The 13,792-nt window shown below is 37.4% G+C and overlaps 1 protein-coding gene across 1 annotated transcript in view; it reads left to right on the top strand.

Annotated features, from left to right (window-relative positions):
• The first annotated feature begins 2,583 nt into the window (after positions 1-2,583).
• Positions 2,584-13,792, top strand: part of AOPEP (aminopeptidase O (putative)) — a 196,032-nt gene continuing 184,823 nt past the window's right edge. Inside the window, exon 1 of the mRNA XM_059833739.1 lies at positions 2,584-3,389. Within this exon, the coding sequence (XP_059689722.1) occupies positions 2,584-3,389 (806 nt within the window). The remainder of the gene's footprint in view (positions 3,390-13,792) is intronic.

The raw sequence follows: 13,792 nt of genomic DNA on the forward strand, positions 1-13,792 counted from the left end.
ACATCTTCCAAACGGAAAACACAAAAACAGGGATATAAACACTCATTAGTAGTATAGCACAAATATTTATTGTGAGTATAATACTCACGTTTTATAAAATGTATCAGTATTCTTTTATATGGGTTTTCAAATGAGAAAATCTTAAGTACTTGTGCAAAACAGGGATTCTTGAATGCCAGTTTAGTGTTGGGGTTTTTTCCCTAGTAAGTCACTTTATTTCTTTTCTCTACCACCAATACTTAGCTAACCTGTCAGAAGTCATAAGGTTTTGGTAGTCAGAAAAAAATCCAGGTAGCATCAAGTTCAGTCCACGGCATTACGCACAGACGTCATAGATGCATTGCCCATGTTGCAGCATTTAGAACCTTTGGTTGCTCTACTGATACTCCCAGTTAGGTGTCAAGACAAGGTCATGATTGTAATGGCCATATGCTAGTTATAGACTTTGCTTGTTTATCAAGCTGAGGTTTGCTGAATCTTCCCTCAGCCTTTCTTACAGGTCTTCCTAAATGCTTTAGTTACACTTCTGTACTATTTTCTGGACTTCCTTAAATTAAGTAGAAAGCAATCACTATGATGATACTAGGGCCCAATATGCATTTCAGGGTGCTTAATTCTTCACCTTCCTCTGTTGTTTTTTTTTTTATCTGCGAAGATAAGTAATTTTTGGAAAGCCACACTGAAATCACTGGGACTCTGCAGGAGCTCATGAATCTGTTTTTGGATCCTGATACAAGGTTGAATTCTGGAAGTATACGGAGGTACACATCAGTTAAGGCAGTGCAAGATGCAAAGTGTTTTCTTGCAAATATGTGAAGTTTGAAAGCACTTGAAATAGTAAACTGTTATGATGAACAAGAAGATTACTAAATTTGGAGAAAACGTTGGGTAAACTCTCCAACAGACAATAGAGAAGTATCTACTGGAAACAGTTCAAAAGATGTAATGAGTGTCTCTTACAGGCAATCTTCAAATTACTCTGAATTTACTGGGATATTTCAGTGAAAGAGGGCCTTCTGAAGTCTTGGTACCCTGGTATGTTTGCAAAAATGCAGGAGGATTGATATAAAAGTGAAAGAAAGATTTTTCTCAGCTTGTCTTCAAAGACATCCCTGTAAAAGCTGCTTCTGACTCGTAGAAAGCCATCAAAAAAAGGGAGATACTTGCAATGTTTTGTGTGCTTTGTGTGAAGCTAGTTTAGGGAACAGTACACATAATTCCTTGGCCTGAGTATTTCACTTACTGATGCTAGCTTGATAGCATGCCCTGGATTCCTACAAAAGAAATAGGTTCTCCTCTGTGCTGACTTTGAGAACTCCACAAAAACTGACTTCAGACACTGAAGTCTACGATGAGGCTGTGACACTGTGAAACAATGTCTGTTCACTTAAGGCACTTAAAAACAGACTTGGCTGCCTATCATGAAAGTGTCACTGAACTGGCAGGGAGAAAACTGCACGTCTTAACAGTTGCTTCTTCTCTGATTTCTATTTCTAGTCTAGAAAGTAGAGAAAAAGGACTTGAGTGAGCTAAAAGTGCAGAACTTTGGCTCACTGGTCATAGCAAAACAGAGATGCGTGACAGTTAAACTTCTGTGATGAACTTCTGCCTGTTGTTACAACAAACGTTGGTGCATTTTAATATTTTCCTGCTTTTATAGTTATTTGCATATTTTCCAGTGAGAAGACCTTTTGTTTTCTGTGAGATGCTATTATCCTGGGTGTTAATGGGTTTCCTGCTATTAAAATGTAATCATATACCTTAAGAATTTAACTATAAATTGGAAAAATCTTCATTAACAATCTCAAAGGAATACTTGGAATGCACTCATAGTAAATTGGCTCACTTTCTAGTAATTTACTAGAAGTGCTGGTATGAGAGCAGTTGTAATGTGGAAAGTATATTAATCCATGGAGATGCATTGTATATATGAAATTATTACTTTAAAACTTTAAGACATATGAAGTGATACAGGGTTACGCTTGTTGCTTAGAATCACAGTAAAAAAATTATCATTATCTTTTGAGGTAACGCATTTGAAATAAATACAGCAACCTTAAAAACAAGTAGTGCAGTTATAAATTAAATTAGATGTTGCATAACCATGATCTTTTCTAAAGGATTATTGTGGGTGAAGAGAGTCAACAGGAGGCCTATAGTAAAGTTTGTTTCTTTCCATTTATAAAAGCTATCTAGAAATGTTTTCACCTGAGATCTTCTCTGAAAAATAAAGCCAGTGGTTCTTCACAGCAAATTCTGAACCAACTAGCTTGATGCTGTTCTGTGGAGACACAATCACCCTTTGGCTCTACTATTTTTAATAAAGGCAACTGGACTTCAAATAACTTTTAGTTTTAGTGCATTTCAGAAATGGTTGTGAAACGATTATCTGATTTCTTTCTCATTTGTTTTTTTTTTTAATAGAATGTGAGAAGTGGAAGAACTGCAATTAATTTCAATTGTGTAATATAAATCAAGGTGGTTTTTTGGCACTGAGAGGCTGAATATCCGTGCTCTTTATGGAGACATCATATGTAAGAAATGTTTAAGCCTTTGTAAAACTGTTGCCCAGTAGACTGGAACATGGAGACACAGCTAGACCCCATGAAGGATGACTTGCCCTTAATGGCCAACACTAGCTACATGCTTGTAAAGCACTATGTATTGGACTTGGATGTGGATTTTAAAAATAAAGTTATTGAAGGCATCATAGTTTTATTCTTTGAGACTGGGAGCCGGTACAGGAAAACCAGCAGTACTGGCAAAGAAGGCTGCCAGTCACTGTTTGATGAAACCTGTCAAACGAGGGCATCTGAACTCTGCCACGTTCCTCTGACAAATGTGAGTGCCTGTTCATCTAAAACGGAATATAATGATTTTGCTGTCTGTGGTAAAGGTGAAGAAGATACTTCTGATAAAGATGGTAACCATAGCAACGAGGAGCAGGCTTCTGGGATTTCTAGTTCAAAGGACTGCTGTGACATAGAGAATCATGGGAACAAGGATTTTCTGCTGGTATTGGACTGCTGTGATTTGTCCGTGCTAAAGGTTGAGGAGGTAGATGTTGCTGCTGTGTCAGGCACTGAAAAATTCACAAGGTCTGCCAAGCTAACCGATGTTTCAGAGGAGCTGGAAAATCTCAGGAATCAGATTGTACATGAACTTGTGACTTTACCTGCAGATCGCTGGAAGGAACAGCTATACTATTTTACTCGCTGCAGCCAGGCGCCTGGCTGTGGGGAGCTTCTGTTTACTACTGGCACTTGGAGCTTGGAGATAAGGAAATCAGGAATTCAGACTCCAACAGACTTTCCTCATGCAATAAGAATATGGTACAAAACCAAACCGGAGGGAAGATCTGTTACATGGACTACAGACCAGAGTGGCAGGTATGTAACTATCAGCTGAAAGCTTTGCACACATTAATTTTAAACATAGCTGCAAGAATGTAGAATTGAGTAATGCTGAGCAGCTGTGGAGATGATAAGCATTCTCTTCCATTGCTTTCATTTAATCCTTGGTTTGAATCCTGTTGCTGTCCTGTAGGAGGACAAACTCTCTGCTTAAGAAACCCCAATGGATTTGCAGACCCCACGCCTGTCTAAGTGGTTGCGTTTGCTCATTCTGAGTGGGAGTAAGTAATTGTTGTGTGTTGGAATAAGTGTGTGCAGGGAATAGGGGATTATCACTTAGGGAAAGAGAAGGTATGCATGAAAGGTTATTTTCACTTTAATACTTCGTGTTCTTTTTCCTTCCTGGCTTACACAACTGATCATGCAGCATAAAGATCAGTATACATAATATTTAATAGAATTGCTTCACAACTAGTCTTCTATCAATATTGTAATAAGTTTAGAGAGGCAGTCTTTTCCTGTTTAGTCTCTCATAATCAACTTTTAAAATCTCCTTCATCTATTATGTAAAGTACATTGATGATAGCAAATGAACTGCAAACTGAAACTGCAAGAATTGGCATTTTCACATTTGTGAAAGTACACAGTGCTGTACAGAAATCTTCAAGATAATCGCTTTATAGGAGGGAAAGTACAATCCACTCTTTACTCCTACAACTGTACTTGTTTTACTATAATGTTCAAAGCTGGATTTTAATAGCTATTAGTTCTTTATGATACCTAAAAAACAGGAGCAAAGTTGGAAGATGAGGAAGAAATTTGGTCTAATTGAATACTTGCTTTTCATTCCCAAACTAGAGATATATGATTACCTTTCATTTCAGTTATGCTAATAGAAATTAAGAATCTTCTCACTGGCATCCATGTTAGGGAGGAAAATAAGGCCTTTCAATTGTACACCTGGTAGTTAGGTAATTCTACAGCTAAACCGTGAGCAGCATGAAGTCCAGGAATGTCTCAGTCATGTTCATTACCTCTTCCCTTTCCCCTGCCCTTCCTTAATCCCCAAGGAATTATTTTCGGTGTGAGTTTAGGAAATTTAACTCAATATAGTACCTTTAGTTATGAAAATTCTGAATTTTGACTGCATGCAAAGGTAGGGCAATTGCCTGTGATCACACGGCGTGTCCATGTCTACCTGCCCTTACTGAAGTCTTTGAGACTAATGTTAGCCACACTCAGCTGGTATAGGACTCCTCCGCTGTGTGTTGAAGGTTTCTTTTAAGCGACTAAGTCATGAACGTCTTTTAGTTTTGGCTCTTTTTCCCTTTCACTGCAAAGCATTATTCCTACTTTAGAGACATTTCATGGCAGTTGTACACGAACACATGGAATTCTATGAATCAATAATGAAGCGGAAAAGATGGCTTGATGTGGGTCAGGCAGTCTGATGGTAGCAAATCGTCTCAAGCTGGTTTATTTTCGGTCTTCTGTAGGGTATTCCAGAAACTAATGCCTGCCAGAAAATAAGTTTTCATATCATGGTCATTAGAATCTCTCTTGCTACATTTTAAAAATCCAATTCTGTATGTGATGAACCCATAAATATAGTGGTAAAGCTCATTGTACAAAATGCTGTCGTAGTTTTCCTTCTTTTTCTAAAAATAAAGCCATTTATAATGTATGGGGGAAGTACATTATACATTACATTATATTCTCATAGGGGAATTCTTTAAATTGCTCCAAATTATGCATATGGTGCTTTTTTAGGCAGATATCAAATCCTTTCCCAGAAGAGTCTATAATCTATGGTTCTAACCCTGAAGAAAAGTGAAGCGAATAATGAAGTGCAAGCATTGTGTGGCCATTTCCAGTATGTTTCCTCTAATTTAACACTAGTACAATGTTTTGAAATTTAACCTGTGCACTCTTTTGTAAAGACTTACATTGTGTTTGTTTTAAACAAAAAAAATCGGTTAAAATAAAGCTTTGTGGGATGAGTTTAGGCAAATTGAGATATGCATATGCAAACCTGATGTTAGCACAGCAGGGCACATTCTGTTTTCAGTAGAGGAACTGCACACATGGAATTTCAGCATTTTCCTGTCTGGGCTTTTGGTACTAGAAAATATGATCAAAAATGATCAGGAAGGAAGGTTTTCTTTAGCCTTAGAACATGTTTTTTGTAATAACATGCTTTTGGGGGCCTTTATGTGGAAGTACTAAAAAGAGGGCAAAACAGAGGAATAGAGCATGTGTGGGTATGCACATATATATACATATATGTATAAATATACTCACTTTTTTATGTATAAATGTACTTACTTTTTTGTCTCTCCAAAAGTTACACTTACAAGAAATATATCAGTTCTTAAAATTGGCAGGTGAGTTTTAACAGTGATGAATAATATAATTATTAAAATAGGAAAAAAAATTGTTGATTATAATGTTTGTAATATATTTTTCATGAACAAAGAGCAGTTCTGCTTTAAATTTTTTCAATTGTTTATGAGCACAATACAGCACTGGGGTTTCAAACTAAAAAGGTAGTGTTGCAATTTTAACAAAATTATACTTTTGTTTGAAGTGTTCTTACTAATATTAAGTATTAAAAATTATTTAAAATAAAAGCTTATTTTAGACAATATAATAACCACTTTGTGGAGGGAATAATGTGTATAAAACTGTCATTACTGAGAAGGAGAAACTTTTGCCAGCCCATCAAGGTGCTTAAGCAGTTTTGCCTCTTAGGAGTATGTAGCAGTGTTGAGTCAGCATGGCTACCAGCGTATTTCAAATTAAATGTTTTCTCATGATCACTGTTAAGAATCCGTATTCGTTAAAATATCCTGGGATCCCATCCCTTTATTGTTTAAGATAAGGATTAAACATATTTGGGTTAAAATTAAAGAGGTAATTTTCCTAGTAGACAGCCTTGTGAATTTACCTCTAATGGGAGATTCCTCACACCTTTTCTCTGCCCTACTTATTGCCACTTCCAGTACTGTCATAAATCAGTTAATGGTTTTGTTGATATGAATGAGCGACTGGAATGGAACTCATTTCCTCACTGTGGCATTAGGAATGAAAGAGTATCTTTGATGTGAATGACATCAATGAAAGACATTCTGTGACACTGAAACCCTTCAGTACTAGGTCCTAATCCTGTAAGCTACCTGTGCATTATTTACCTTGGCATACATGAATAGGTGCATGAATCGGTCAGGCACATGCATTTATTTTTTCAGGTTGAGGCCTAGATATCAGATATACAGAAAAGGAGAAATTCTGGGAAGTAAAGGGGATGGGTTGAATTATTCCGAGTGTATGATTTTCATGAGCCTGCTACGGAAAAAGTGTATTTTTAGAAGCTATTAAAGGATGATTGAGCAGTTTGGGGGAAACGCTCTAAAAGGACGTAACCTTGTGCTAATTTTCCAAAGTAGGGAATACTGGAAACCGTGAAATGATCTCCTTAAAAAAAGGATTATGATTTCTTAACATTTATTTGACCAATTTAAATGTCTTTCCTTTTAAAAATATTTTGTACCTGTCTAGTTGATTATGATATCTTATTATTAGATTAAAATATCAACGTATTTTTAAAGAATTCAGGAAATATTTTTGCCTTGATGGAAGCTATGAGGTGAATACAGCAAGCATGAATGTACAATTTGGTAGAAATGCTAATGCTGTCATATGTTCTGTAATTAAATGCTTTTTTCAGATGCAGTGTTCAACTGTATGACAGACATCACTGAACTGCATGGTTCCTCATTTGTTATAAATAATCTTGCATTTCTGTAATGTGCAGCTGAAGCACCTGAGGTGGACAGTGATTAGGAGGATATCCAAAGAGGTGGTACCTAATGTAACAATAAAACAGACATTGGTTTCCTGTTTAAATAATTTGATGTTACTGATTCTGCTGAAACAGCAAAGAACTAGTAGAAAAGTTCTGCCGAACCTGTTATGATCTGTTTTGTGGACCTGTGTCAAGAGTCTTGTGTCAGGCTGGATGTCACTGGCACAGAGACTGGCACAATTCCTTATTATTTTTTGTTTGCAAATAAAAAAAGAGAGATTTTACCTTTTTTGAAACTGGTTGTTTCAAGCCTACTTCTCCTTAAGACACATATGTTTTGAAATGCAAATCATGTTCGAAGAGAGTAGTTGCAATTGTTCAGATGCATTGGTGACATAAACTATTCATAAATTTGGGTACTTCTGAAGAGACCTCTTAAAAAGTCATACTCTTTGGCACTGTAGCCAATCAGACTGTGTTACGTAGTATGTTGCATACAGTAAGGACTAAATAAAAACTGTATAAAAGTACACATAGCAGCATTGAAATTTTTCATTTTTTACTATTTTAACATTTAGTTCACACTTTCTGTATGTGGAAATATAACCTAGAAAAAATGGTTTGTGTAGTTGTAAGCACTATGCACATATTGTCAGTCGCAACAATGATATTTACTAAAAATCAAGAAGTGGAGTTTAATACATTTGAGTATTTGTAATTTCCTTAAGTTTCAGAACAGTTTGCAAGAATTATGAAATTGTTCTGCTTTCTCTAGAGACTGCTGGAGAAGCAAAATGTCACTATTTCGCATGTGGAAGGATTGCTTTCCAAACATAAGTCTTTAAAGTTTTGATTTAGAATTGTTTAAGTCTATCATATTTTATGTCCTGTAGAGGTCAAAGGACCATCTAAAGGTTGCAGAATTGTTCTTTGTGTCCTTAGTGATTGGTATTTAAGAGTGAAGAATTGTATTTGGCTACAGTGAGCTAGCAATTTGCAGTGGATATTGTCTGGGTGTTGGCTACAAGTCATTCCGTAATCATACTCACATACCTGCGCATTTTAGGCCATACTTAGAACATGTTTGCAGCAGGCCTGGAAAAAAAGAGTTTAGCTGAACTGATTCCCAGGCTGGATCACACAGTTTCTCCCTACTTAGTCTGAAGTCTTTCTGATTACCCTCGAAGTTCAGCATAATGCTTTGTGTTTGTATTTTCTGTCTCCAATGTGTATTAACAATATAGAGTCAGCGACAGAGACATTTTATACTAATGAAAAGAGGGAAAGAGGGAGAGCTAAAATAGGAGAAAGAAGCCTACCAAGATGTTTAGTGGTGGACTCAGCAGTGTTAGGTTTGTGGTTGGACTCAGTGATCTTAAAGGTCTTTTCCAACCTAACTGATTCTATGATTCTATGAAAATATACTTGCTGAAAAAGGCACTCGTGACCTCTCTGAACCTGGATGCTTGTTCTCTCCACCACTGGTATGATGACATAGGCGTGTGTAACAGCTGGGTGATAAGGCTTATCAGGGAGCTAATCTAACTGAAAATAAGTGGCGGGAGGGAAGGGAATGCCTCATAGGAGTTGTTTGGAATATGCTACTAAGGTTAATTCGGAAGGTAGAGTTATCTGTTTCACTGGTGATATAGGTTAGTGGCCATGTAACCCTGTATCTATAGCCTTTATGGAGCCTGGGGCATCCATTGAATTTTCATAATATATTTGATATTTTCAAAGCAAATTTTTTCTAGGGTAGAAGTTGGAAAAATTAGCCAGATTCTCACAGTTTCAAACTGCAGATTAGAAAATGTCTCATAAAAATAGATACTTATTTTTCAGTGCCATGAGTTATCATCATTCTGTGCTGGAAATTTCTAATGCCGAAAATGCAGGAAGGGAATAAAGACCTTGTTTTTCTTCATGGGCAAGGCTTGGGAGAATAAGATGCTCCAGAATCCAGGCAAGTCACAGACTAAATCCTAAGTGCCTACCATCAGCTGTGGGGAATTCTCTCCTGTTATTTTGCATAATTTTGTTCCCAGTGATGAATATTTATAATTGAGTAATTAATGAAGCAGCCTGAAGTTTGTTGGATTACTCATGTCTGATGCAGTGATTTCTAAGGAAGAAGAAATGGTATCAGGAATAGAATGGAGAAGTAAAATAAAAATAAACAAAAAAAAAAGGTAGGCAGACCTTGAGTAGAAAATGAACTGATTTGATATTTCTGGAAATGTGGATGGCAACGAACAAATATTTCTAAAAAATTTAAAATAGCTCCTCTGGCTGAGTTGTCCTAACAAAAAAGGAAGACCTTAAGAAATGAGGTTGTTTTAGTGAACTTAATACTTTTTCAGAGCTATAACAAGTTTCACAGCCTGGCAGGACAAATGATACTCAGATGTAGGTGGGGTAAGTGGATGCCTACGGCACAGGACAGAGGAGGAAGGTGCTGGGCACTCACAGAGGCACTGCATACCAGAGTACAAGGGGCAAGGCTAATGATACTCCTTCAGGAAGAAGGAATACAGAAGGCAAGTTGCTTCACTAAAATGTGCCAATGAGAGGACCATAATAGATCAGAGGAGGCTAAGAACGAAATAGTATTATGAAAATACCATTATCCATATAAACAATAGAAGTCTAAGTGGTTTAATTTTAAAATCTAAAAGGGGGGGTGAAAACACAGAGAAGATTAAAGAGCCAGTGATATGGGGAATGAAGAGTCAAACCAGCACTTGTGTGTGAATTGGCCAGCCAAGAAACCAAAACAACCTTTGATTTCAGAATAGAGCTGAGAAGGTCCAGCTGTATCACAGTTCATATCCATAGGAAAACTGTCTTCTGTTTTTAAAGACAGAGGCTTACAAGGGGTCGGACTTTCGTTCACTGCTGTGGGAATAGAGCCATTAGGAAATCTCCTGTTTTTGGGGTCAATAGTCAGTTATTTCCAATCTTTACCTCCATTTAAACAGGAGCTATGGCTATGAAATAAAATTTTGTTTAAACGCAGTCAGGTGGTACTTCCTAAGGTGTTACAGAAGCAGTATTAAAAGATACACAGGGAATGGAATACCTAAGGGATTGGTCAGGTGTATGACTTCAAATTTAGGAAACTTTCTCATAACATCATAGAAGCTGTTAAGTGTATTGCGTTTGCCAAAAATACATGTCAAAGCAAGTGAAAAAATCCTCTTTGCTAGAGGCAAAATGGGAGCACAATAAGAATTAAACTGATTTACTTTGGCTGAAAAAGGTGTGCCCCATCTTAACCTTATTATCCTTGCTTCCCAGTGACAGCTGTACCAAAAGATAAAACTTTTGAACAGGAGATTATGCATGTACTATGTCTAGAAGAAGCAGGATTGATACACCTGGCATGGACCACAAATTAGTGGGCAGAAGTCCGAAAAATTTGCAGTGAAGTATCAGTTTAGAAATGTAGCTATCCAGATGTTGGAAAACCAGCATCAGAGTAACACACATCACTAGAAGAGTCAGTGGAATCACTCATCTCATAATCATATTTAGTACTTTTAAATTGGAGAATGGTTTGAAAAAGGCATAGGTAGTTATTGATTGGTGTTTTATTCAACAGAAAAATGCAAACAAGAATACCTGTTCTTTTGGAATCTGAATAAAATCACTGGCACCTTGCAGCTATGTAAATTGATAAGGCAGAACAAAAAAGTTGGTGTGATTTAGGTGCTAGGAAATCCCGCTGCTTTGTGGAATTGACACTGTAATTTGGAGTAAGAAACAGCTGCAAACAGCAGTGATTTTACAGGGAGTGGCCTTGTAGTTGCAGAAGGTTGCCACCTTACATCCTTACATGGAGACAACCCTTGAAGAAATAAGGAATGTATTTTTTCAAATACAGGAAAGGGGTAGAGTTGCTGTGCTGGGCATTTTCCTTGAGAAAGCTTCAAACAGGCACTAACCAAAGCAGCTTGACATGGCTGAGCCTTAGGACGTGATTCATGTGTTTGACAGCAGGTATCTCAAAGAAGACCTGCAGATTCCTGTTCAGAGAACAGAATATCAACCGAACATTTATTATTAGCTTTAAGGTAGTAGCTTAATTTTTTGTTATAATTGATATGCTTACATGGGAGAGGGAGATCTGCCAAGAGCTGGTTTGAACTGGTTTTGATATGAAAATATATGGAATACTGATGAGTTAGGATCGCATGAATCGAATTTTCCTCAGAATCCTTGGCTCTGGGAGGTTACTGAACAACTGACAGCCCCAAGTCTCCTCTTGGAGCAAAATCAAAAAACAACACAACTAGTGCTTGATTTAGTAGTCTGGATTGTTGATCAGTGGGACTTACTAGTTATAAAGTTGGCCGGATGAGTGACCAGAGATGTATTTTGTGTTTTGTGGGTGTTTGTTTTTCCAGTGTAACAACTAATTAGACAAATAGTCTGAGTTCTCTGCTTATCTTACTTTTGCGGTATTCAGTTTCCTTATCTCTTCCAACCTATGGTGGCAAAGATTATGGCTGGCATAAACAACATATTACATAAGTAGATGATCTGAATGTTACAAGACCATTAAAAGTGAAAGAAGAGAGATGGAGAGGATAGGTAGTAAGAAAAAGGAAAGGAACCGTGAATTTTCTTGCTAGCAGTGGTAGGGATAAATCAGAAAAAAGGCAAATTTTCTATCAATTAACAAAAGCAGTCTAAAACTAATTATTTGTCATTGCTATTCTTTGATGCACCTTGGTTAGCTAGTAATTTTTCTTCTTCTGGATCAGGTGAAAAATCTTACCCATATCGGGATAAGTATTATGTTTCTGGTCCTCTTATGTAATGGAATTGTGCTGCCTGATTCAGAACAAAGAAAACTGTTAGCTGCAGTGGGTGTCCTAAAGCCACACTGCACTATTACCAATGTTGTAAAAAGAAATTACTACTGTAAATTAAGTACAAAAAATTAGCAGAGTAAAACATGATTTGTCATGGGAAGCAAAAAAATCTGTGAAGATATATTTTAGGGTGAGAAGAAAATAGATTAAAAATTACAGTGAAAGAAGAAAAGATTAAGAAAACATCATTAGTTCACCTTATAAACGCTCCTCTCTAAAACAGAACAGGAGACTGTTCAATGTTAGCTTACATGTCAGTTGCTGTCGGTCAAGCCTCCAGGTGATCGTGCTATGAATTTATGAATAGCTAATTAAAAGCTGAGGTAATTGTTGTTCTGATAGTTTCCTCTCAAAATTTAGAACTTGTATGTTTTGTTACTATTTTCTTAGCAGACTTTCACAGAATCACAGAATCACTAAGATTGGAAAAGACCTGTAAGATCAAGTCCAACCATCAACCCAACACCACCATGCCCACTAAACCATGTCCCAAAGTGCCATGTCCACACATTCCTTGAACACCTCCAGGGAGGGTGACTCCACCACTTCCCTGGGCAGCCTCCACTATTTCACCACTCTCTCAGTAAAGAAATTTTTCCTAATATCCAGTCTAAACCTCCCCTTGAGCAACTTGAGGCTGTTTCCTCTTGTCCCGTCACTAGTCACTTGGGAGAAGAGACCAACACCCACCTCTCTGCAACCCCCTTTCAGGTAATTGTAGAGAGCAATAAGGTCACCCCTCAGCCTCCTCTTCTCCAGACTGAACAACCCCAGCTCCCTCAGCCGTTCCTCATAAGACTTGTGCTCCAGACCCCTCACCAGCTTCGTCGCCCTTCTCTGGACACGCTCCAGCACCTCAATGTCCTTCTTGGAGTGAGGGGCCCAAAACTTTGACATATTTGAATACCTTTTGGTTTGAAATAATGAGGTTAATAAGTATACCTGGACAAAAATGGTATTAAAACGGGTGAGGAGTGGAAAGGAGGCTTAATTTTGAAGAAAATATGTACTTGCCCAGTCTTTCTCCACTTTTCTAACTCCCTTTCTTCTTGGGCTGTAATTGTAGAGACTTGTGACCTGCCTGTGTGTATATTTTAGCATTAAAATGTTTTAGGAAAAAAAGGTAGTTAGGTAATATGTATTATTTCTCATAATGAGAGGCTTCCTAGTCCAATGTGAAAGCTATTGGACTGGGAGGCTTGAAACTAAGCCTGTAGGCGCAGCTTGAACACTAGCAATTAGCAAATCAGTTCACCGTGTTGCATTTACCCCATTTGCAAAACGGTATTGACATGATTTGTAAAACACTTTATGGTCTGCAGGTAAAAAGTGCTGAGAATGAGATAACATTAATGGTCTTGGTCGTGTCTGTTCTGTGTTACATTTGTATTGTATTTGACACAGAGTTGCAACATTCTGCTTACTGCGGTTCTGCCAGCCCATTTTCTCAGTCATTGTGGCATTTCCCTCTAAAATTTCTTCAGGATATGAAAATCCTCTATATTGAGACTCTTAAGGCTCTTAAGACTGGGTTGTACCAATGACACCCAGCAAAACAGCCTTCACAAATGCATGGTAAATCATTGGTAAAATATGTATATCAGCAGTCATTAACCCTACCTTTCTTCTCATTCCTATCAACTCTGCTAGGATCTCTTTTTCTAATCCTGTGTATTTTCGTAAAGTTTCCATGAGTGAGGAACCATCCTTTCTTCCCCATCTCCTCCCAGCACACATACATTTTAGGGTAAATAATA

Source organism: Gavia stellata, chromosome Z (genome assembly GCF_030936135.1).
Source record: "Gavia stellata isolate bGavSte3 chromosome Z, bGavSte3.hap2, whole genome shotgun sequence".
Classification (NCBI taxonomy): domain Eukaryota; kingdom Metazoa; phylum Chordata; class Aves; order Gaviiformes; family Gaviidae; genus Gavia; species Gavia stellata.